The 24,317-nt window shown below is 44.6% G+C and overlaps 1 protein-coding gene across 10 annotated transcripts in view; it reads right to left on the reverse strand.

The window, feature by feature from the left end:
* LOC137380660 (uncharacterized) overlaps positions 1-24,317 on the reverse strand; it is a 239,302-nt gene that overhangs the window by 136,041 nt on the left and 78,944 nt on the right. For all 10 annotated transcript variants that reach the window (XM_068052842.1, XM_068052840.1, XM_068052838.1 and 7 more), the window contains 2 exons: positions 24,050-24,190; positions 22,243-22,368 (listed from right to left, as the gene is read on the reverse strand). In XM_068052842.1, the coding sequence (XP_067908943.1) occupies positions 22,243-22,368; positions 24,050-24,190 (267 nt within the window). The remainder of the gene's footprint in view (positions 1-22,242; positions 22,369-24,049; positions 24,191-24,317) is intronic.

Here is a 24,317-nt window from a genome sequence, read left to right on the forward strand (position 1 = left end):
AGCAAATGCAAGTTTTCCAGGGGAAATACACTGGGAGCTCAGATAACCTGAATAAGATAGGTCATCTGGATCAGGCACATTTAGGATGAAGAAGTCACTGTTTAAAGAGGCAGCAATTTCTTTGAATCACATTGGAAAGTGTTCTTGAACTCTTGAGTTTGTGAAAGTTGATTACTTCAGAGAGTTTTTGACATTTTGTTTATTTTTGTGGAATTTTGCCCCATATATTTGTTAGGAACATTCAGCATTGCTGCAATAAAAATTCTGGATATGGGAATTGTGGTGGAGATTCTTTTTATGTTATTTGGATAAAAAGATGGATAAAAGGGTGGGTAGAGGGGAATGAGATAGGTTTGACTGCACCAGAGGCAGAGTGCCTGCATTTGTCTTTGGCCACCCAGCTGTGTTTACAGATCTAAGTACACCTGGCTGGGAATGTTTGGGGAAAACTGTCTTTGCAGGATTTATATCACCAGGAAAGCAGTTATCAATTTGTCTCACCTGCTTTGAGGTGACCTGGAGACAGTTTTCACCACAAGGACAGCACTACTCGTGGCATCGAAAGTCATCACAGCTCTGAACTCTAGTGCTTCAGGTCCATTATAAAGGTACTTCAGAGGACATCAGCAACACCAGACAATTCACAGTACACTGGTGCATCAAGCAAGTCACTGCTTTGTTTGTTCACTATGATAAACTTCATAATTTTTCCCATAGAAACCAAGCAGCAGAAGGAAGGAAGAAAGAAAGAAAGAAACTAGTATTTATTGAGCACTTTTCATGACCTCAGAACATCCCAAAGTGTTTTACTGCCAAAGATGTACCTTTGAAGTGTAGTCACTGTTGTAATGTTGGAAACCCAACAATTTTTTTCACATTGAAGGATCCCTCAAAGTCCAGTGAAGTATTGAAAGACGCTTTGTGGCCATTCAAACTCCTGCACACAACCCTGTGGTCTTATGAATCCCAGAAGGAGATCTGTGAATATCCAGCAACTCAGAATCATGTAAGCCAATGTTTGCTTCCCAGGCAGCTTTTATCTTCAAACAATCCTTTGTGCCTTGGGTGTTTGAAGATGGAAGAAATAAAGGATGGCTTCTCAGAACCCAAAGCTATCTTCTTCAGCCCTGATTCTTGACTTTGGAGACAACCAAGAAACCATTAACAGAATGAAGGTTATGTTTTCAGGCCTTAAAATGTAGAGCATGGCTTGTTCAAAGTTCAAAGGTCTAGAAATGTCACTGGGCGGCACAGTGGCGCAGTGGTTAGCACCGCAGCCTCACAGCTCCAGTGACCCAGGTTCAATTCTGGGTACTGCCTGTGCGGAGTTTGCAAGTTCTCCCTGTGACTGCGTGGGTTTTCGCTGGGTGCTTCAGTTTCCTCCCACAGCCAAAGACTTGCAGGTTGATAGGTAAATTGGCCATTATAAATTGTCCCTAGTATAGGTAGGTGGTAGGGGAATTGAGGGAAGGTGGGGATGTGGTAGGAATATGGGGTTAATGTCGGATTAGTATAAATGGGTGGTTGATAGTCAGCACAGACTCGGTGGGCCGAAGGGCCTGTTTCAGTGCTGCATCTATAAATAAATAAATTAAGGATCCCTCCTTACATTCAGGTTTGCTCAGTCCCGACGTATACCACCTCTTTCTGCAAATACAGTATTGAAATGCTGCAATTTTGAAGAGCGAAATCCAAGGGATGGATATTTAAAATGGGGTCGGGAACCCAACACCCAGATAATTTCCAGGTCTCAACCCCACGCCTCAGCTGGGTCACTCATGCAACACTATCTTGATACGTCAATGCCCTAATTGAGCAGGAGGCAAGCATCTCCAGGAAGCGGGAGCCACCTGCAGAGCGCAAGCGGCAAAGGCAGACGACAGCCATGATGGGGACTGCTGCTGCCTTGTTGGAGGGAGCAGGCAGCTGCTTGGAGGGCCAGCAGCATAAAAGAAGACATTACAAAAAGATCCAAATATGAGGTAATACCCATGATCTGACACAAGATCCCCAAAGGCCCCATAATTTATAACTGTTAAAAAAAAGTTTCCCTTTGCCCCTCTGCGAACCTGACAGCTGTGCACTAACATGCAGCAGACTGTTCAAGTTCACCAGAATCCATATTCAAAATGGCAGTCCCAACCTCCCTGGCCCCTTAACAAGCTCCTCTAGAAGCTAATGGGTTGTTAATTGGAGGCAACCGCATTCTCCGTTCCCACCCAAACCCACCACCCCCCCGCCACCCCAGGCCCCCGCCCCACCCCCCCAACCTCACGGGATCCTGAGTTGCCCACCGAGACTGTGATTTTTAAATCGCATCCTCACTGGGTCCCGACACCGCTGGCATTTGAAAATCCAACCCTCCAGCGCCCAACCTGCATTCCAGCTTGTGAGTGGACGTGCAATATGTAGGTAGGTTATGTTACAAGGTTACTTTGTGGGCTCACCTACCCAAAAGGTAAGGTCACAAAACATCCAATTTAATGTGTGCCCTGCTGAAGTATGCACATGCATGTAAAGCTTGGAAAGAGCTAAGTATGCAGCCTCAATCATGGTTTAATGGGGTGAAAAGAAGTTCAACGTGGAATACATACTTTGTCCTAGCATTTGGTATAGCCTTCCCTTGGCAGACTCCCTGAGGCTGTTAAGTATGTTTGTCATGTGTTCTTTGGCTGTCAGACACAATATTTTCTGTCTGTCTGTCACCTCAAGCTGAGGAAGTGGATTTTCAATTGGGAGAGTGCCTTGGGATCCCAAATGAGGCAAATCTCTTTGCTGCACTTTTTGCACAAGACTCTCCATAGCAGCACCAGAAAATGGAAATGCTCTGCAACCCTTATCGGTCCGATGCAGGTTTGTGGCCAGAAGAATTGAGGAAGCCCTGTAAAGTAATAGTACCTGCCCCCTGCTGAAAGCAAGCTCCTGATTCAAGCTGGAAGTGCATTATACACAATGAATGAAACCAACTTTGGGAAATCTGGTGAGTTCAGCTCAGTGCAACTAAAACAGGGGCAAAGTTTGCTGTACTCCAGTCCCAGCACTTAAACCATAGGAGCAGAAAATTGGCCCCTAGAGGATTTGAGTTCTTGTCTAATTAACTCATAACTACCTGGTTTGCAATTCATTTTTCCCCTCCACAGGGTGATGTAATCTTTATTTTTGTGCAGAGCTGAAGGTATATTCTGCAACAAAATGTTGTAACCTACAATTGGCATAATCCAGTTAGGGATAAAAATATTGGTTTCCATGGGCACCAGACATACACCGTGTGAAAAAAAAATGTGGTTACACAACCGTTTAAACATATTGAGGTGATACTCCAGTGCACAACAAAATAATGGCAAGAGTATAAGCATTGTTACATTTGTGATCTCGCCCATTCACTGATTAAGCTGATCAAATTTAGCAACTGTCATTAGATTAGCTAATCCTGTAATTCCAAGTAAAGAAAGCTGTTCCCTAAAACTGATGTGTTTCAAGCATTAATGATTGGTAATGTTATTGAGGTTGATCAAGATGTACTAAAAAATATGCAATTCTTTGAAACAAATTTATGGAAATAAAACCCTTTGTTGTTGATCTTTTATAAGCATTATGTGTCTTGGTGAAAGCATATGACCAGCACCACATATTTGATGGATTAGACTTCTTCATGATGACAACTGGCAACAAAATAGGTAGGATTTACCACCAAACCAAGAAGGTAATTATTAATAGTAATCATTTTTCCTCTTAATATTTTGACTAGAGATCCTGCTTATTTTTCACTGAAAAAATGTATTTATTGATCGTATTTGTGAAAAAGCACATCTCTCCAGCTCTATGACATACAGAAAGACAAAAAAACAATGGAGCTAAGGGCTGAAGCAAATGCCCAATTCAGATCCATGCAACATTTTTGATATCGGGACGAGTACTAACTCCTTTAAAACCATTTAGACTTTTTTGGGGGGTAGATAAGCGCGAGTTGGTCAATTTAATACAAATCAAAGCATTTGGAAAGAAAACGCATTAATAAGTGCAGTGCAATTAGTAGATACATCACAGATTGCTGAATTATATTCCAAAACAGAATAAAGAGGTGAGTGGAGGTTATTGTGCAGACAGGCTGTTTGGCGGCTGTTGCCTCACCTCAGGGGTCTGCCAGACTGTACAAAGGATGTCTTGCCTTAATGCATTTTTAACCCTTCAATGACTTCAGCTAGGTTTCTGGGCTGCAAATTTTTTCACTCTATTCGCCTAAAAAGCCAGCTTAACCTGCAGTTTTATACATAGCTCATTCTTATATTTTGCAAGCTGCTTTACATACAGAGAAGCTTACTTGCATCTGTTAGCTAAAAAGCCTGAATTTTAAAAACTGTGAAACTGTATTCTGGACAAATCCTATGTGATATAAGGTTATTATTTCCCAGTGCTTAGTATAACTGTTCAATTTGGAACTGATTACAGTAATTTTCAGACAGTAGAGGAAATATAAATGCTACTCTGGGGTAGCAGGTGCTCTTCTGGTATATGTGCGTTTTATGTGTGTGAACACGCACAGAGAAAAAGGGAGAGAGAGAGAGAGGGAAAGTTGTATGGTCAGGTATATTCTAAGCCTCTTCAAAGCTGATCTGATTTTCACAAGCAGTCTAACCAGATTGATATATATATCGGGCTGTATTTTATTAGCTTGAACTCGGCGGCCTTCCAACACGGAAGTGCCGCAACCAAGCCCCACGAAGGCTCATTTAAAGAGAGGGGCGAGCGGCTGCCCCCGATAACGTTATACACACATATATGTAATTGGGAAAACTGATTTTGTTAGGGAATGAAATAATATTAAATGGGACAAGTGAGCATAGGATTAGGAGAATTGAGCGATTGAACACGTGGCTGGAGAACTGGTGTAGGAGGGACAGCATCAGATTTTTAAGACATTGGGACCGGTTCCAGGGTAGGTGGGACCTGTACAAGATGGACGGGTTGCATCTTAGCAGGACTGGGACGAATATGCTTGCAAGGAGATTTGCTCGTGCTGTTGGGAGGGTTTAAACTACATTGTCAGGGGGTTGGGAACCTGAGAGGGAGCTCAGATTGGAGGCAACCAAAACTGGTAACTAGTCAGAGGTGTGGGAAACAGGAGCAAGTGTTAGAGAGGAATACCAAGGTGCATGGAATACTAGGGAAGATAGATAGCACGAGAGTAAGGAATAGTACGTTATTAGGTGGGGTCAGAGTGAGCGAGAAAGTAATGAAGTCTGAATCAGGGTTATTGTGCATGTATGTGAATGCATGGAGTGTGGTTAATAAGACTGGTAAGGTAAAGGTGCAGATTGTCATGTGGAAATATGATGTTGTGGCTATAACAGAGACCTGACTCATAGAAGGGCAGGACTGGGTGTTAAATATTCCTGGATTCAAGGTGTTCAGGAAAGATAGGAAAGATAGGAAAGGGAAAAAAAGGGGAGGGGTGGCAGTATTGATTAAGGAGAGCAGTGCAGTGCTGGAGAAAAAGGATGTCACAGAGGGGTCGAAGACAGAATCACTTTGGCTCGAGCTAAGGAAGAAAAAAGGTGCAGTTACATTGCTCGGTGTTGCCAATAGGCCACCAGCTAGTGGGAAGGACATGGAGGAACAAATTTGCAAGGAAATTACAGAGAAGTGCAAAAATTATAGGGTGGTTTTAATGGGGGACTTTAATTATCCAAATATAGACTGGGATAATAGTAGTGTAAAGGGCAGTGAAGAGCAAGAGTTCCTAGAGTGTGCTCAGGAAAATTTTCTGCAACGGTATGTTGCTAGTCCAAAAAGAAAGGGGGCACTGCTGCATCTGGTTCTTGGGAATGAGGTGGGCCAAGTGGATCAAGTATCAGTAGAACAGCATTTAGGGGATAGTGTTCATTGTATCATAATGTTTAGGCTGACTATGGAAAAGGACAAAGAGGAACCCAGGATAAGAGTAATTAACTGGGGAAAGGCCAACTTCAATGGGGTAAGAATGGAGCTGGGGCGAATAAATTGGAGTCAAAAGCTGGCAGGAAAACCGGTCGATGAACAATGGGCTATCTTCAAAGAAGAGATAGCTCAGGCTCAGTCAAGGTATGTTCCCTCAAAGGGGAAAAGTAAAGCAAACAAATCCAGAGCTCCCTGGATGACAAAAGAGGTAGAGATTAAGATAAAGAAGAAAAACTGTGCTTATGACAGATGCCAGGTAGAAAATACTATTGAGAACCAGGCTGAATATAGAAGGTCCAGAGGGGAAGTGAAAAAGCAAATCAGAGAAGCAAAGAGAGAGCATGAAAAGAGACTGGCAGCTAACATTAAAGGAAATCCCAAAGTTCTCTATAGGCATATAAATAGGAAAAGGGTGGTAAAAGGAGGTGTGGGGCTGCTTAGAGACCAGAAAGGGGATTTACACATGGTGGCAGAGGGCATAGCTGAGGTATTAAATGAATACTTTTCATCTGTCTTTACCAAGGAAGAAGATGCAACCCAGGCAATGTTGAAAAAGGAGGTACGTTAGACATTAGAAGGATTTAAAATTGATAAAGAGGAAGTATTAGATAGATTGTCTGAACTTAAAGTGGACGAAGCACCAGGGCCGGATGAGATACATCCAAGGATACACAGGAGGTGAGGGTGGAAATCGCAGAGGCACTGGCCATAATTTTTCAGTGTTCCTTAGACGCAGGAGTGGTGCCAGAGGACTGGAGAATTGCAAACGTTACCCCCTTGTTCAAAAAAGGGCAGCACAGTGGTGCAGTGGTTAGAATCGCAGCCTCACAGCTCCAGTGACCCGGGTTCAATTCTGGGTACTGCCTGTGCGGAGTTTGCAAGTTCTCCCTGTGACTGCGTGGGTTTTCGCCGGGTGCTCCGGTTTCCTCCCACAGCCAAAGACTTGCGGGTTGATAGGTAAATTGGCCATTATAAATTGCCCCTTGTATAGGTAGGTGGTAGAGGAATATAGGGAAGGTGGGGATGTGGAAGGAATATAGGATTAGTATAAATGGGTGGTTGATGGTCGGCACAGGCTCGGTGGGCCGAAGGGCCTGTTTCAGTGCTGTATCGCTAAAACAAAAAAAAACAAAAAATAAGCCCAGCAACTACAAGCCAGTTTGTCTAACTTCGGTGGCGGGAAAACTTCTAGAAAAAATAATTCGGGACAAAATCAATAGTCACATGGACAAATGCGAGTTAATTAAGGAAAGCCAGCATGAATTTCTTAAAGGAAAATCATGTTTAACTAACTTGCAGAGTATTTTGAGGAGGTAACAGAGAGGGTTGATGAGGACAATGCTGTTGATGTGGTGTACATGGATTTTCAAAAGGCATTTGATACAGTGCCACACAACAGACTTGTCAGCAAACTTGTAGCTCATGGAATAAAATGGATGGTAGCAACATGGATGCAAAATTGGCTGAGTGACAGGAAACAAAGAGCAGTGGTGAATGGATGTTTTCCGGGCTGGAGGAAGGTTTTTAGCGGAGTTCTCCAGGGATCAGTGTTGGGACCCTTGCTTTTCCTGATATATATTAATGACCTAGACCTCGGTGTACAGGCCACAATTTCAAAGTTTGCAGATGATACGAAACTTGGAAGCATAGTGAACTGTGAGGAGGACAGTATAGAACGTCAAAAGGACATATAGAGGGGTTGCTGGAATGGGCAGACAGATGGCAGATGAAGTTCAATGCAGAGAAATGTGAGGTGATTCATTTTGGTAGGAAGAACATGGAGAGACAATATAGAATAAAGGGAACAATTCTAAAGGGGGTGCATGAGCAGAGGGAACTAGGTGCAAGTGTGCTTAAGTCATTGAAGGTGGCAAGACAGGTTGAGAGAGCAGTTAATAAAGCATACAGTATCCTGGGCTTTATTAATAGTGGCATAGAGTACAAGAGCAAGGAAGTTATGTTGAACTTGTATAAGACACTAGTTTGGCCTCAGCTGGAGTATTGCGTCCAGTTCTAGGTGCCGCAGTTGAGAAAAGACGTGAGGGCATTGGAGAGAGTACAGAAAAGATTCACAAGAATGGTTCCAGGGATGAGGAATTTCAGTTATGAAGACAGATTGGAGAAGTTAGGACTATTTTCCTTGGAGAAGAGAAGGCTGAGAGGTGATTTGGTAGAGGTATTCAAAATCATGAGGGATATGGACAGAGGAGATAGAGAGAAACTGTTCCCACTCATGAAAGGAGCGAGAATGAGAAGGCACAGATTTAAAGTACTTGGTAAGAGAAGCAAAAATGACATGAGGAAAAACTTTTTCACACAGCGAGTGGTTAAGGTCGGGAATGCACTGCCTGAGAGTGTGGTGGAGGCAGGTTTATAGAACATAGAACAGTACAGGCCCTTCGGCCCATGATGTTGTGCCGACCCTTTAACCTACTCTAAGATCAAACTACCTACATACCCTTCATTCTACTATCATCCAAGTACCTATCCAAGAGTCGCTTAAATGTCCCTAATGTATCTGCTTCTACTACCACCGCTGGCAGTGCATTCCACGCACCCACCACTCTCTGTGTAAAGAACCTACCTCTGACATCTCCCCTAAACCTTCCTCCAATCACCTTAAAATTATGCCCCCTGGTGATAGCCCTTTCCGCCCTGAGAAAAAGTCTCTGGCTATCCACTCTATCTATGCCTCTCATCATCTTGTACATCTCTATCAAATCACCTCTCATCCTTCTTCGCTCCAATGAGAAAAGCCCTAGCTCCCTCAACCTTTCTTCATAAGAGATGCCCTCCAGTCCAGGCAGCATCCTGGTAAATCTCCTCTGCACCCTCTCTAAAGCTTCCACATCCTTCCTATAATGAGGCGACCAGAACTGAACACAATATTCCAAGTGTGGTCTAACCAGGGCTTTATAGAGCTGCAGCATAACCTCACGGCTCTTAAACTCAATCCCCCTGTAAATGAAAGCCAACACACCATACGCCTTCTTAACAACCCTATCAACTAGGGTGGCAACTTTGAGGGATCTATGGACGTGGACCCCAAGATCCCTCTGTTCCTCCACACTGCCAAGAATCCTGTCTTTAAGCCTGTATTCTACATTCAAATTTGACCTTCCAAAATGAATCACTTCACACTTTTCCAGGTTGAACTCCATCTGCCACTTCTCAGCCCAGCTCTGCATCCTGTCAATGTCCCGTTGCAACCTACAACAGCCCTCCACACTATCCACAACTCCAGCAACCTTTGTGTCATCAGCAAACTTACTAACCCAGCCTTCCAGTTCCTCATCCAAGTCATTTATAAAAATTACAAAGAGCAGAGGTCCCAGAACAGATCCCTGCGGAACACCACTGGTCACCGAGCTCCAGGCTGAATACTTTCCATCTACTACCACCCTCTGTCTTCTATGGGCCAGCCAATTCTTTATCCAGACAGCCAAATTTCCCTGTATCCCATGCCTCCTTACTTTCTGAATGAGCCTACCATGGGGAGTCTTATCAAACGCCTTGCTAAAATCCATATACACCACATCCACTGCTCTTCCTTCATCAATGTGTTTTGTCACATCCTCAAAGAATTCAATAAGGCTTGTGAGGCATGACCTGCCCCTCACAAAGCCATGCTGACTATCTCTAATCAAACTATGCTTTTCCAAATAATCATAAATCCTGTCTCTCCAATAATTTGCCCACCACCGACGTAAGACTGACTGGTCTGTAATTCCCAGGGTTATCCCTATTCCCTTTCTTGAACAAGGGAATAACATTTGCCACCCTCCAATCATCTGGTACTACTCCAGTGGACAGTGAGGATGCAAAGATCATCGCCAAAGGCACGGCAATCTCTTCCCTCGCTTCCTGTAATAACCTTGGGTATATCCCGTCTGGCCCCAGGGACTTATCTATCCTCATGTCTTTCAAAATTTCCAGCACATCCTCCTTCTTAACATCAACCTGTTCGAGCATATCAGCCTGTTTCACGCTGTCCTCACAAACGTCCAGGTCCCTCTCACTAGTGAATACTGAAGCAAAGCATTCATTAAGGACCTCCCCTACCTCCTCCGACTCCAGGCACAAGTTCCCTCCACTCTCACTGATCGGCCCTACCCTCACTCTGGCCATCCTCTTGTTCCTCACATAAGTGTAGAACGCCTTGGGATTTTCCTTAATCCTACCCGCCAAGACTTTTTCACGTCCCCTTCTAGCTCTCCTAAGTCCATTCTTCAGTTCCTTCCTGGCTACCTTGTAACCCTCTAGAGCCCTGTCTGATCCTTGCTTCCTCAACCTTAAGTAAGCTTCCTTCTTCCTCTTGACTAGCTGTTCCACATCTCTTGTCATCCAAGGTTCCTTCACCCTACCATCCCTTCCTTGCCTCATCGGGACAAACCTATCCAGCAGTCGCAGCAAGTGCTCCCTAAACAACCTCCACATTTCTGTCGTGCATTTCCCTGAGAACATCTGTTCCCAATTTAAGCTCCCCAGTTCCTGCCTAATAGCATTGTAATTCCCCCTCCCCCAATTAAATATTTTCCCATCCCGTCTGCTCCTATCCCTCTCCATGACTATAGTAAAGGTCAGGGAGTTGTGATCACTATCACCGAAATGCTCTCCCACCTGGCCTGGTTCGTTGCCAAGCACCAAATCCAATATAGCCTCCCCTCTAGTCGGCCTATCTACATATTGAGTCAGGAAACCTTCCTGGACACACCTGACAAAAACTGCTCCATCCAAACTATTTGCACTAAGGAGGTTCCAATCAATATTAGGGAAGTTGAAGTCACCCATGACAACAACCCTGTTACTTCTGCACCTTTCCAAAATCTGCCTCCCAATCTGTTCCTCCGTGTCTCTGTTGCTATTGGGGGGTCTATAGAAAACTCCCAATAAAGTGACTGCTCCTTTCCTGTTTCTGACTTCCACCCATAATGACTCAGTAGACAAACCCTCCACGACGACCTCCCTTTCTGCAGCTGTGATACTATCCCTGATTAGCAATGCCACTCCCCCACCTCTTTTACCTCCCTCCCTATTCCTTTTGAAACATCTAAACCCCGGAACATCCAACATCCATTCCTGCCCCTGTGATAGCCAAGTCTCCGTAATGGCCGCAACATCCAAGTAGCTCCAAGTACTGATCCATGCTGTAGTTCATCACCCTTATTCCTGACACTTCTTGCGTTAAAATAGACACACTTCAACCCATCATACTGGCTGCAACTTTGCCCTGTCAACTGTCTAACCTTCCTCGCAGACTCTCTGCACTCTGTATCTGCCTGTTCAACAGCTACCCCATCCACTGATCCGTAGCTCCGGTTCCCATCCCCCTGCCAAACTAGTTTAATTGAAGCATTCAAAAGGGAATTGGACAGTTCAATGAAAGGGAAGCATGTGCAGGGTTATGGAGATAAGGCAGGGGAATGGGATTGAGGGAATTGCTCTTTCGGACAGCTGGTGTGGGCACGATGGGCCCAATGGCCTCCTTCTGTGCTGTAACAATTCTGTGATTCTGTGGGACGAAAATGTATTGTATTTATCTTTTTATTGAACTCAACATGGCAGCATTCTCTCAGATTTTCTTTTTCTTTCCTAGCTCACCTCCTCTCTTCTGAAGGAAGTAACTCAGCAAAATATGGTTCAACAGACACAGGCAGTCCATTCAGTACTTTGCCCAGGTCGACATTTTTCAAGAGCAAACTTGAACAGTGGTTATTGACAAGCTACTTGATTGTAAGAGTCATTACAGCCAAGTTTGATGCTGTCCTTGCACACACACCTCTTGCATTGGCTCACAAGACAACAATCAGAAGCAGGAATCTGAGATGTTCCCAATCATTACCAATGGACACTATGGCTGACCAATTTTAGCAAGCTGAATGCAACTAGATCAGGGAAATAACTCACCACAAAATAGGCATCTAATGTGGCTCAGTACTATATTGAGTGATATATTTATTCACGAAGCACCAGACAATTCATGAGATTTTTAATTTCAAGAAAAACTTTTTCCTGTTAATGTCTGAGGAGCTTTTTGCACTATATCCCAGGCCAAGTATATGAAGAAAAACGAAGTACATCTAAAAACAATGGGATATAATTTGCTGTCAAAATAACAGTAAGGATAATGATGCTCACCATTATTTATGGGCGAATGTTACAGCAATGTCAGGTGATGGGCAAGTGCACGGTTCACAACAACTTGCATTTATAGACCATATTTAACATAACAAAACGTGCCAAGGCGCTTCACAGGAGCATTATGAAACAAAATTTGATACTGAGTGACATGGATAAATTAGGACAGATGACTATAAGTTTGGTCAAAGAGGTGGGTTTTTTAAGGAGCATCTTAAATGAGGAAGGTGAGGTCAAGAGATGGAGAGGTTTAGGGAGGAAATTCCCGATCTTAGGGCCTAAGCAGCCGAAGGCATGGCCACCAATGGCAGAATCATTAAAATCAGGTATGCTGAAGAGACAGAATTAGAGGACTGTAGATATCTCGGAGGGTTGTGGGACCACAGAAGATTACAGACATAGAGAGCGGTGAGGCCTTGGAGGGATTGAAAACAAGGATGAGAGGGATTTTGGAAGATGGTTTGCAGTAAAGAGAAGCAGGGGGTTATCTTTGCATTCCAGGATCCCGGAATAGTAAGTAGTTTTGGCAGACAAGAGCAGGACACAATAGTGCTTTATGTGGTTCATCCAGATCTGGTGGAAATGGTTAAACCAGTTGTCCATTATAACCATTCAAGTCTGTGGTCTGTGTCCCGAGGACTTGAGGGAGCAGAGATGAGGGCCAGGCCAGGGGAATAGCCAGAATGAGAGAGAATGGTTTTACTGGGGACTATGAAATCAAAGGTAGAGGTGAGGGTGCAAGTGCAGGCATAAGTGATTTAGCAGAGTTTTTCCAGGAACAGATACAGAAGGAAGTAAGGCTGGCAGCTGGAAGAGGGATGTGGTGAAGAGTGATTCAGGGGAGTGATCAGAAATGGCCTTATCTGTGATTGATATGATGGGAGTGGCAAGGCCATGTGAGATGTCAAGGTTGAGGGGAAAGCCATGAATATAGGTTGGGAGATGACGTGGAGGGATAATGTGGATAGCCAAATGTTGCTGCCAAGTTGCTCCATGAAAACAGCACCTCACCATCTGCCTTACCATTGAAAGCACTGATTGGTGTGAAGTTGTTTACTTGTGTGCTAGATATGAACTAAACTCGTCACAAAAGTTAAGTCTTGTCCATTTCAGTCCTAGTACCCTTTTAACAACATGATAAATATTAATTACCGCCAATCAACCTCTCTGACACTGAAAATTAACCAATTCAAGTGTGGAGTCTCATTCCTTCAGGTTTTAATTGTTGGAGATTTTTTTTAAAGTAATATTTTAATTTTTCATTTCTCTTCCTTTTTTCTCTCTTAATCCAATCTTACTTTCCCTCTCTATTTCTCTTTCTGTACCTGTATTGACATTGAATTCATCCATTATAACTTAAACTTCCTTCTCAGTTCTTCTACTATTCACTTCTCAATCCTTATCTGATTGGTTAAGAAAGTGCACTGTTCACTCAGGCCCCAGATACACTGTTGTCCTCACTGCAGTGTTGTTTGCTTGTATATCAGCAACTTGCCACACAAACAAAAATTTAAAATCTAAATGGGCAAGGGCAAGTGTAACTCATGGTAGATGCCCCACTAATGGCCCATTATACTCCACCTTTTAATGTTATATTGTTATAAAACAGGCAGCAACTTCCAGTGTCTACACATGCACAGTTAAATGCAGAAATCTGGAAGACGGTGTCAGTGATACCCTACTCCTCCACAGGCTGCACTATTGCATTCTTGGCTGATGGATTCTGCACATTTATCACCAATGGCGTGAATTTGTGGCACCGACCCAGTTGCCTCGCACGAAGGAACAATGAAAAAGTTAAGGCTGTACAATCAGGAATAACTGAGTTTTTAATAGTGCAACAAATTATAATTACTTCTAAGCAACCACTCTGGCCCTGAAAACTTAATTTTACAAGTGTATCGTCTCAGTTCCAAAGAAGAAATTTAATGTTACAGGTTGTAAAAAAAACAACATTTTTAAGTTTTACTGTTTTTCTCTACTTACGCTCCCATAATCCCATGTGTATGTCCCCATTTTTATTTTACTTCATGTACAATGATATAAATGTCATTTGTATTTCTTGTATTTTTACTTCCGGCTTTGCAGACTGCCTGCTCAATGAAGATTCTTCAATCTGATTGGTTGAAGATCCTGCCTGCTCCTTGTCCTGCTCACAGCCACCACAGATCCCCTTTAGAGGACTGTATCAGACGACTTGAAGTCTGTGGGCAACGAAAGCTGTTCCTTTGCCACTTACAGCAAAAGCAGTATTATTCTGCTTCACATTGGAGTCAGCTTGGCCTTCACACCGAATATAGGGGTAGGTGGTGGTGTAGTGGTTTTATCACTGGACTAGTAACCCAGAGATCCAGGGTATTTCACTGGGGACATGGGTTCGAATCCCACCACAGCAGAAGGTGGAATTTGAATTTAATTAATAAATCTGGAATTAAAAGCTAGTCTAATGATGGCCATGAAACCATTGTCGATTGTTGGAAAAACCCATCTGGTTCACTAATGTCCTTTAGGGAAGGAAATCTGCTGTCCTTACCTGGTCTGGCACACATGTGACTCCAGATCCACAGCAATGTGGTTAACTCTTACATGCCCTCTGAAATGGCCTAGCAAGCCACTCAGTTGTACCTAACTGCTACGAAGTCAATAAAAAGGAATGAAACCCGACGGACCGCCCAGCATCGACTTAGGCGCCGGAAATGACAATGGCAAACCCAGCCTTGTCGACCCTGCAAAGTCCTCCTTACTTACTTCTGGGGGCTTGTGCCAAAGTTGGGAGAGCTGTCCCACAGACGAGTCAAGCAACAGCCTGACATAGTCATACTCACAGAATCATACCTTACAGACAATCATCGTGACAGGTTAGTTTTACCCTACTGATGATGTGTTGTTGCAACAGTAATCCTGCTCAAAGAACAAAGAACAAAGAATAGTACAGCACAGGAACAGGCCATTCGGTCCTCCAAGACTGCGCCAATCTTGATGCCTGCCTAAACTAACACCTTCTGCACTTCCGGGGACCATATCCCTCTATTCCCTTTCTATTCATATATTTGTCAAGATGTCTCTTAAACGTCGCTATCGTATCTGCTTCCACCACCTCCCCTGGTAGCAAATTCCAGGCACTCACCACCCTCTGTGTAAAAAAACTTGCCTCGCACATCCCCTCTAAACTTTGCCCCTCACACCTTAAACCTATGTCCCCTAGTAACTGACTCTTCCACCCTGGGAAAAAGCTTCTGACTATCCACTCTGTCCATGCCGCTCATAACTTTGTAAACCTCGATCATGTCGCCCCTCCACCTCCGTCGTTCCAGTGAAAACAATCCGAGTTTTTCCAACCTCTCCTCATAGCTAATGCCCTCCAGACCAGGCAACATCCTGGTAAACCTCCTCTGTACCCTCTCCAAAGCCTCCATGTCCTTCTGGTAGTGTGGCGACCAGAATTGCACACAATATTCTAAGTGTGGCCAAACTAAGGTTCTGTACAGCTGCAACATGACTTGCCAATTTTTATACTCTATGCCCCGACCGATGAAGGCAAGCATGCCGAATGCCTTCTTGACTACCTTATCCACCTGCGTTGCCATTTTCAGTGACCTGTGGACCTGTACGCCCAGATCTCTCTGCCTGTCAATACTCCTAAGGGTTCTGCCATTTACTGTATACTTCCCACCTGCATTAGACCTTCCTAAATGCATTACCTCACATTTGTCCGGATTAAACTTCATCTGCCATTTCTTCAACCGATCTATCTCCTGCTGTATCCTCTGACAATCCTCATCATTATCCGCAACTCCACCAACCTTTGTGTCATCCGCAAACTTACTAATCAGACCAGCTACATTTTCCTCCAAATCATTTATATATACTACAAACAGCAAAGGTCCCAGCACTGATCCCTGCGGAACACCAATAGTCTCTTCCCTCCATTCAGAAAAACATCCATCCACTGTTACCCTCTGTCTTCTGTGACTGAGCCAGTTCTGTATCCATCTTGCCAGCTCACCTCTGATCCCGTGTGACTTCAACTTTTGCACCAGTCTGCCATGCGGGACCTTGTCAAAGGCTTTACTAAAGTCCATATAGACAACATCCACTGCCCTTCCCTCAACAATCATCTTCGTCACTTCCTCAAAAAACTCAATCAAATTAGTAAGACACAACCTCCCCTTCACAAAACCATGCTGCCTCTCGCTAATAAGTTTGTTTGTTTCCAAATGAGAGTAAATCCTGTCCCAAAGAATCCTCTCTAATAGTTTCCCTACCACTGACGTAAGGCTCACCGGCCTATAATTTCCTGGATTATCCTTACCGCCCTTCTTAAACAAAGGAACAACATTGGCTATTCTCCAGTCCTCTGGGACCTCACCTGTAGCCAATGAGGATACAAAGATTTCTGTCAAGGCCCCAGCAATTTCTTCCCTTGCCTCCCTCAGTATTCTAGGGTAGATCCCATCAGGCCCTGGGGACTTATCTACCTTAATGCTTTGCAAGACACCCAACACCTCCTCCTTTTTGATAATGAGATGACTGAGACTATCTACACTCCCTTCCCTAGGCTCATCATCCACCAAGTCCTTCTCCTTGGTGAATACTGATGCAAAGTACTCATTTAGCACCTCGCCCATTTCCTCTGGATCCACGCATAGATTCCCATCTCTGTCCTTGAGTGGGCCAACCCTTTCCCTGGTTACCCTCTTGCTCTTTATATATGTATAAAAAGCCTTGGGATTTTCCTTAATCCTGTTTGCCAATGACTTTTCATGACCCTTTTTAGCCCTCCTGACTCCTTGCTTAAGTTCCTTCCTCCTGTCTTTATATTCCTCAAGGGATTCGTCTGTTTCTAGCTTTCCAGCCCTCACAAATGCTTCCTTTTTCTTTTTGACGAGGCTCACAATATCCCGCGTTATCCAAGGTTCCCGAAACGTGCCAAACTTATCCTTCTTCCTCACAGGAACATGCTGGTCCTGGATTCTAATCAACTGACGTTTGAAAGACTCCCACATGTCAGATGTTGATTTACCCTCAAACAGCCGCCCCCAATCTAAATTCTTCAGTTCCTGCCTCATATTGTTATAATTAGCCTTCAGTACGTGAGGAACCGCAGATTCAGACATTTGGTGTATGTGCTTGGCTGAGGAGCCAATGGTGCGAAGCTACCATCTGTGGGATTATGACTGAACGCCTCTAAGTCAGAATCCCCCCTCAACGTAACGATACCCAAGCGCCGCGGATCACTGGTTGGCCTGGGATAGTCGACTCCCGTCGGTGAGTAGTGCCGCTCGATTCAGGGCTGGAGTGCGGCCAGATGGGCGCCGCCTCTCTCCTGTTAACGCATAGCATGTTTGTGGGGAACCTGGTGCTAAATTACTCGTAGACAACCTGATTCTGGCTCAGGGTTTCGTCCGTAGCAGAGCAGCTATCTCGTTGCGATCTATTGAAAGTCATTCCTCGAGCCAAGCTTTTGGGGCAGCACAGTGTCGTAGTGGTTAGCACCGCAGCCTCACAGCTCCAGTGACCCGGGTTCGATTCTGGGTATTGCCTGTGCGGAGTTTGCAAGTTCTCCCTGTGACTGCGTGGGTTTCCGCCGGGTGCTCCGGTTTCCTCCCACAGCCAAAGACTTGCAGGTTGATCGGTAAATTGGCCATTATAAATTGCCCCTAGTATAGGTAGGTGGAAGGGAAATTGAGGGAAGGTGGGGATGTGGTAGTAATATGGGATTAATGTAAGATTAGTATAAATGGGTGGTTGATGGTCGGCACAGACTCGGTGGGCCAAATGGCCTGTATCAGTGCTGCATCTCAAAAATAAAAAATGTCCCAGACACTGCCATCTCCATCCCCGGGTATGTCCTGTCCCACCAGCAGGAAAGACCCACCAGAGGGGGCGGGACAGTGGTATACAGTAGGGAGGGAGTTGCCCTGGGAGTCCTCAACATCGATTCCAGACCACATGAAGTCTCATGGCATCAGGTCAAACATGGGCAAGGTCACCTCCTACTGATTACCACCGACCGCCCTCCCTCAGCTGATGACTCAGTACTCCACCATGTTGAACACCACTTGGAGGGAGCACTGAGGGTGGCAAGGGCACAAAATGTACTCTGGGTGGGGGACTTCAATGTCCATCACCAAGAGTGGCTCAGTAGCACCACTACTGACCGAGCTGACCGAGTCCTAAAGGACATAGCTGCTAGACTGGGTCTGCGGCAGGTGGTGGGGGAACCAACACGAGGGAAAAACATACTTGACCTCGTCCTCACCAATCTGCCTGCTGCAGATGCTTCTGTCCATGACTGTATTGGTAGGAGTGACCACCGCACAATCCTTGTGGCGATGAAGTCCCGCCCGTCGTGTTGTGTGGCACTATCACTGTGCTAAATGGGATAGATTTCGAACAGATCTAGCAATGCAAAACTGGGCATCCATGAGGTGCTGTGGGCCATCATCAGCAGCAGAATTGTACTCAACCACAATCTGTAACCTCATGGCCCGGCATATCCCCCACTCTACCATTACCATCAAGCCAGGAGACCAACCCTGGTTCAATGAAGAGTGCAGGAGGGCATGCCAGGAGCAGCACCAGGCATACCCCAAAATAAGGTGTGAACACAGGACTATCTGCGTGCCAAACTGCGTTAGCAGCATGTGATGGACAGAGCTAAGCGATCCCATAACCAACGAATCAGATCTAAGCTCTGCAGTCCTGCCACATTCAGCCGTGAATGGTGGTGGACAATTAAATAACTAACTGGAGGAGGTGGCTCCACAAATATCCCCATCCTCAATGATGGGGGAGCCCAGCACATCAGTGCGAAAGATAAGGCTGAAGCATTTGCAACAATCTTCAGCCAGAAGTGCCGAGTTGATGATCCATCTCGGCCTCTGCCTGAAGTCCCCAGCATCACAGATGCCAGACTTCAGCCAATTCGATTCACTCCGCGTGATATCAAGAAACGACTGAAGGCACTGGATACTGCAAAAGCTATGGAACCTGACAATATTCCGGCAATAGTACTGAAGACCTGTGCTCCAGAACTTGCTGCGCCATGAGCCAAGCTGTTCCAGTACAGCTACAACACTGGCATCTACCCTGCAATGTGGAAAATTGCCCAGGTATGTCCTGTACACAAAAAGCAGGACAAGTCCAACCCGGCCAATTACCGCCCCATCAGCCTACTCTCAATCATCAGTAAAGTGATGGAAGGTGTCATCAACAGTGCCATCAAGCGGCACTTGCTTAGCAATAACCTGCTCAGTGACGCTCAGTTTGGGTTCCGCCAGGGCCACTCAGCTCCTGACCTCATTACAGCCTTGGTTCAAACATGGACAAAAGAGCTGAACTCAAGAGATGAGGTGAAAGTGACTGCCCTTGACATCAAGGCAGCATTTGACCGAGTATGGCATCAAGGAGCCCTAGCAAAACTGGAGTCAATGGGAATCAGGGGGAAAACCCTCCACTGGCTGGAGTCGTACCTAGCGCAAAGGAAGATGATTGTGGTTGTTGGAGGTCAATTATCTGAGCTCCAGGACATCACTGCAGGAGTTCCTCAGGGTAGTGTCCTGGGCCCAACCATCTTCAGCTGCTTCATCAATGGCCTTCCTTCAATCACAAGGTGAGAAGTGGGGATGTTCGCTGATGATTGCACAATGTTCAGCACCATTCGTGACTCCTCAGATACTGAAGCAGTCTGTGTAGAAATGCAGCAAGTCCTGGACAATATCCAGGCTTGGGCTGATAAGTGGCAAGTAACATTCGTGCCACACAAGTACCAGGCAATGACCATCTCCCCTTGACATTCAACAGCATTACCATCCCTGAATCCCCCACTATCAACATCCTAGGGGCAACCTTGACCAGAAACTGAACTGGAGTAGCCATATAAATACCCCTTTGCTACAAAAGCAGGTCAGAGGCTAGGAATCCTGAGGTGAGTAACTCACCTCCTGACTCCCCAAAACCTGTCCACCATCTACAAGGCACAAATCAGGAGTGTGATGGAATATTTTCCACTTGCCTGGATGGGTGCAGCTCCAACAACACTCAAGAAGCTCGACACCATCCAGGACAAAGCAGCCCGCTTGATTGGCACCCCATCTACAAACATTCACCCCCTCCACCACCGACGCACAGTGGCAGCAGTGTGTACCATCTACAAGATGCACTGCAGCAATGCACCAAGGCTCCTCAGACAGCACCTTCCAAACCCGCGACCTCTACCAACTAGAAGAACAAGGGCAGCAAATACATGGGAACACCACCACCTGCAAGTTCCCCTCCAAGTCACACACCATCCTGACTTGGAACTATATCGCCGTTCCTTCACTGTCGCTGGGTCAAAATCCTGGAACTCCCTTCCTAACAGCACTGTGGGTATACCTACCCCAAATGGATTGCAGTGGTTCAAGAAGGCAGCTCACCACCACCTTCTCAAGGGCAATTAGGGATGGGCAATAAATGCTGGCTTGGCCAGCGACATCCACATCCCATGAATGAATTTTTAAAAAAACACACATCAGTTTATCACCCTGACCCATAATGTCCCAATGAGAAGCTGGCAGTGTATATGCATCACAAGAGTCACAAATTATGCTCGACAAATCCACAAATGTAGTTTATGTTTGTCAATATGGAGCATGCAGTCTCAGTGTGGGAAACAACCTCCTTATCCAAATGGAGAGACGGCAGCCACAGATTGACAGAGCCATGTGCAGAACAGGTACTTCAGAGTTTAATCAGCTAAACTAGCGCAGCCTACCATAAATACATGAGTATTTTAAGCATCTTGATGCTTGTCCAGCCAGGACCATCATATCCATTAGGATGTTGACTTACAGGGTTACCTCGAACCAAGTGTGGAGAAACCCAGTCCCCAGTGGTAGGTGTACTTCTGTAGGTTCCATTATTCAGCTGGACTGGCTGGACAATTTTCAACAGTGCCCTGTAGTACTGCTGAGCTTCCTGGCTCCAATATGGAACCTACCCTACCCCCCATTGTCCCCCCTCCAATATTTTGACTCCTGGGTGATTGGCACAGATCCTCTGTGGGGATCCAGTGCTAAAATATTGGGGGCAGTGGTCACTTTCATTGCAACAGGCAGAGCCATTCGGGCAATGGAGCAGGACTGAAGATCTTCATGAAAAACGTTGCACAGATGTGCATTTGTAGCGTTGAACAATCACACTGTTCGAGCACAGAGCTCCTCTGAGAACGCCTCAAACAACCTATGCTGTCTATGGACATGCTGTGGAAGGTAGTATTTGATGGGTTAGTGTCTTCTGCCATATTGATTTAATGTGGCATAGAAAGCCTTGGGAAATGCCATACCTGCTCCAGAGTCATTCTGAGTATGTTGGAGAACTGGGGGTGGGTATGGGGGGTGGCGGAGGTGCTCATTGGGGGCCCAAGAATGTAGGAGTGGGGTAAGACTTTAGCGCATTAAAGCAGAGGGTCAAGTGCAAGTCTCGGTGAGAAAAACTGACAAAAATCAATTTGGAAAAATGTTTGTGAAGCAAGAAATGTGTATACAATGTTTAACACTCTTCAAAACTCTCAAACTCCTCACTTCCACCTGAATCATGTGACTAAAGAGCAGCTGTGGCTTTTTCATATGGGCCTACCCTTTCCCGAGTGCAGGACAGACATATTAACAGGAAATCCCTGGCCACAGTACTACCAGGTATGTGATGATCCTATGGAAATGAGCACAGCAGGGCTTGGGCACGCAAGTCACCAAAGATGCTAAAAAGATTGAGGAAAATTGCATCTAGTCCATTAACCAACTGGAATTTCCTTGAATTTTTTTTAAAAATCACAATAACACCATAAATGCTAAAGATAGCAAAGAAATTCAAGCCCTTAATCTTTATTCCTTTAACACAAGGAGCTGAAACAGCCCGAGCCAGACAAGAAATGTCGCTGAAGTTAGATCTGGACAAGTTCTTGTGATATCAGAATTTACCCACTAGGGGATGCTTCCAACACAAGAAAGGACAAGTGTTTCCCCAGCTTACCATCAAACTCGAAACACACCTCTCAGTCACACCCAGCACTAAAGTCGGCCAATTGGAAACCAGTTCTCATCTTCAATTAATTGATCAATTGTAAAATAGAAAACAAAGAGTCACAGAACACAAGGTTATAACTAAAATTTTTACACCACATACCTTACAAGTTCTCGCAGGTCTGTCGTTGCAGCCTGTGGTTCATTGAACCCTTCAGGAGAAAGAGGAGGTGGTACAGACGGAAGAGGAGGAACGATTGGCTCTTCACAATCACTTGACAAAGAAACGCTGGAAAATGCAAAACATGAAAAAACATGAAAAAACATGAAAAAAGTAAAATATTTATATTTAGAGATACAGCACTGAAACAGGCCCTTCTGCCCACCGAGTCTGTGCCGACCATCTACCACCCATTTATACTAATCCTACACTAAGCCCATATTCCTACCACATCCCCAGCTGTCCCTATATTCCTCTACCACCTACCTATACTAGGGGCAATTTATAATGGCCAATTTACCTATCAACCTGCAAGTCTTTGGCTGTGGGAGGAAACCGGAGCACCTGGCGAAAATCCACGCAGACACAGGGAGCACTTGCAAACTCCGCACAGGCAGTACCCAGAACTGAACCCGGGTCGCTAGAGCTATGAGGCTGTGGTGCTAACCACTGCGCCACTGTGCCACAGACAACAGAGCAGATTTTATTGCCAGTAGTTGCTTAACTACACAGTAAAAACAATAATTTATGTATCAACAGCCAAATCACCTCAATAAGATAGAATGATTCCAACTGAGGCATATTTGTTCACATATTTTCACATTTCAAAGTATTTCCATAATACAAAAATGAAGAACTATGTTGCTTCACTCCCTTAGTAACCCTAATGCACACTGGGATAGCCCCACCCACCTGTTGCCTCTTAAAGCAATTTAGTTGTATCCTTATTTTATCCTAATCTAAGTAAATTTGTTGAATGTCAGAAAGCTAAAAAAAGTAAGACACTGAAACTTTAACAAAAAGCTTTTAAAATTAGTATATGTGCCTTTCTTAAATATAGTTAATAAGTAACTTTCTGTTGAATATTATCCTTCTAAAAGATCCAAAACATAAAAATGTTTTCAGAGATACCTGTAAGACATTTATGCGCATAATAACTATTTGTAAACAACGTGGGGCTGAAACCCATGGGATGTGATCCAAGTGTAATTTCGGGATCACACTTGCAGGTACCTTCTAGTGATGACCCCACCATGTGAGCAAAACTGCCACTCTGAGTTGGATTCTGATTTTCAGTGGAAACTGACATTGGTTAATGTGGCCTCACATCACAAGGATAGCAGAAAAGGAAAAATGAATTGATACAATGGGAGGTTTTCAGCTAAAGTGAACTTAAGTTCAGTCAGGCTTACTTATTGCCGAGGATATCTTGTAGATGAAAGTAGGATGGAAATATTCAAACAAAATTTCTGTTCAATCTCTGTATGGCAAATAATCTACAAGGCACTTTCTCAACCAGTTGTCTGACTGTCACACATCTCAGTATTCTCGCCCACAGTACCACAGTAAATAGTACCCAGAGAAAATCCTTGAATTCTATGAAAAATTTTTGCTTTGTTTTGTGTTCTAATAACAACATAGACAAACACGGAGATAGGTATTTAATTTCCTAGCAGATTGCAGAGAGGAAAATCAGGCACAGGGGATCATCTATCCGTAATCTGGCCAGCTCTGTGATGGGCATGCCATCCTCTTTATCCCTTTATTCTCTCTGTGCTCAGGTGATGCTTAATGCCCAGACAATAAAGAAAATAATTTGCCCCATGATCTTATTTAAAAAAAAACACTTCTACACCACATTACAACAGTGAATACACTTCAAAAGTGCTTCATTGGCTGTAAAGCACTTTGTGACATCTGGTGGTCATGAAAAGCGCAATATAAATGCAAGTCTTTTTCTTTTACATACCTCACAAGTTGTTTCAGTAGACCTGCTGTATCAATGGTTGGCTTATCTATATCATCAGATTGTTGAGGTGGAAGTGGAAGTGAAAGAGGTAGAGGAAGGGGAGGCACAACTGGCTCTTCACAATCAGAAGACACAGAAACGCTGGAAAATAAGGAACATAATAACTTTTCTCAGAACATTTTCTTTAACAACAAAACAATAACGTTACAGGGTTAACTTATAGAAATGCATCCACTTAAGAAAATATCAATGACAAATAGTGAAAATA

Source organism: Heterodontus francisci, chromosome 20, assembly GCF_036365525.1.
Source record: "Heterodontus francisci isolate sHetFra1 chromosome 20, sHetFra1.hap1, whole genome shotgun sequence".
NCBI classification, from domain to species: domain Eukaryota; kingdom Metazoa; phylum Chordata; class Chondrichthyes; order Heterodontiformes; family Heterodontidae; genus Heterodontus; species Heterodontus francisci.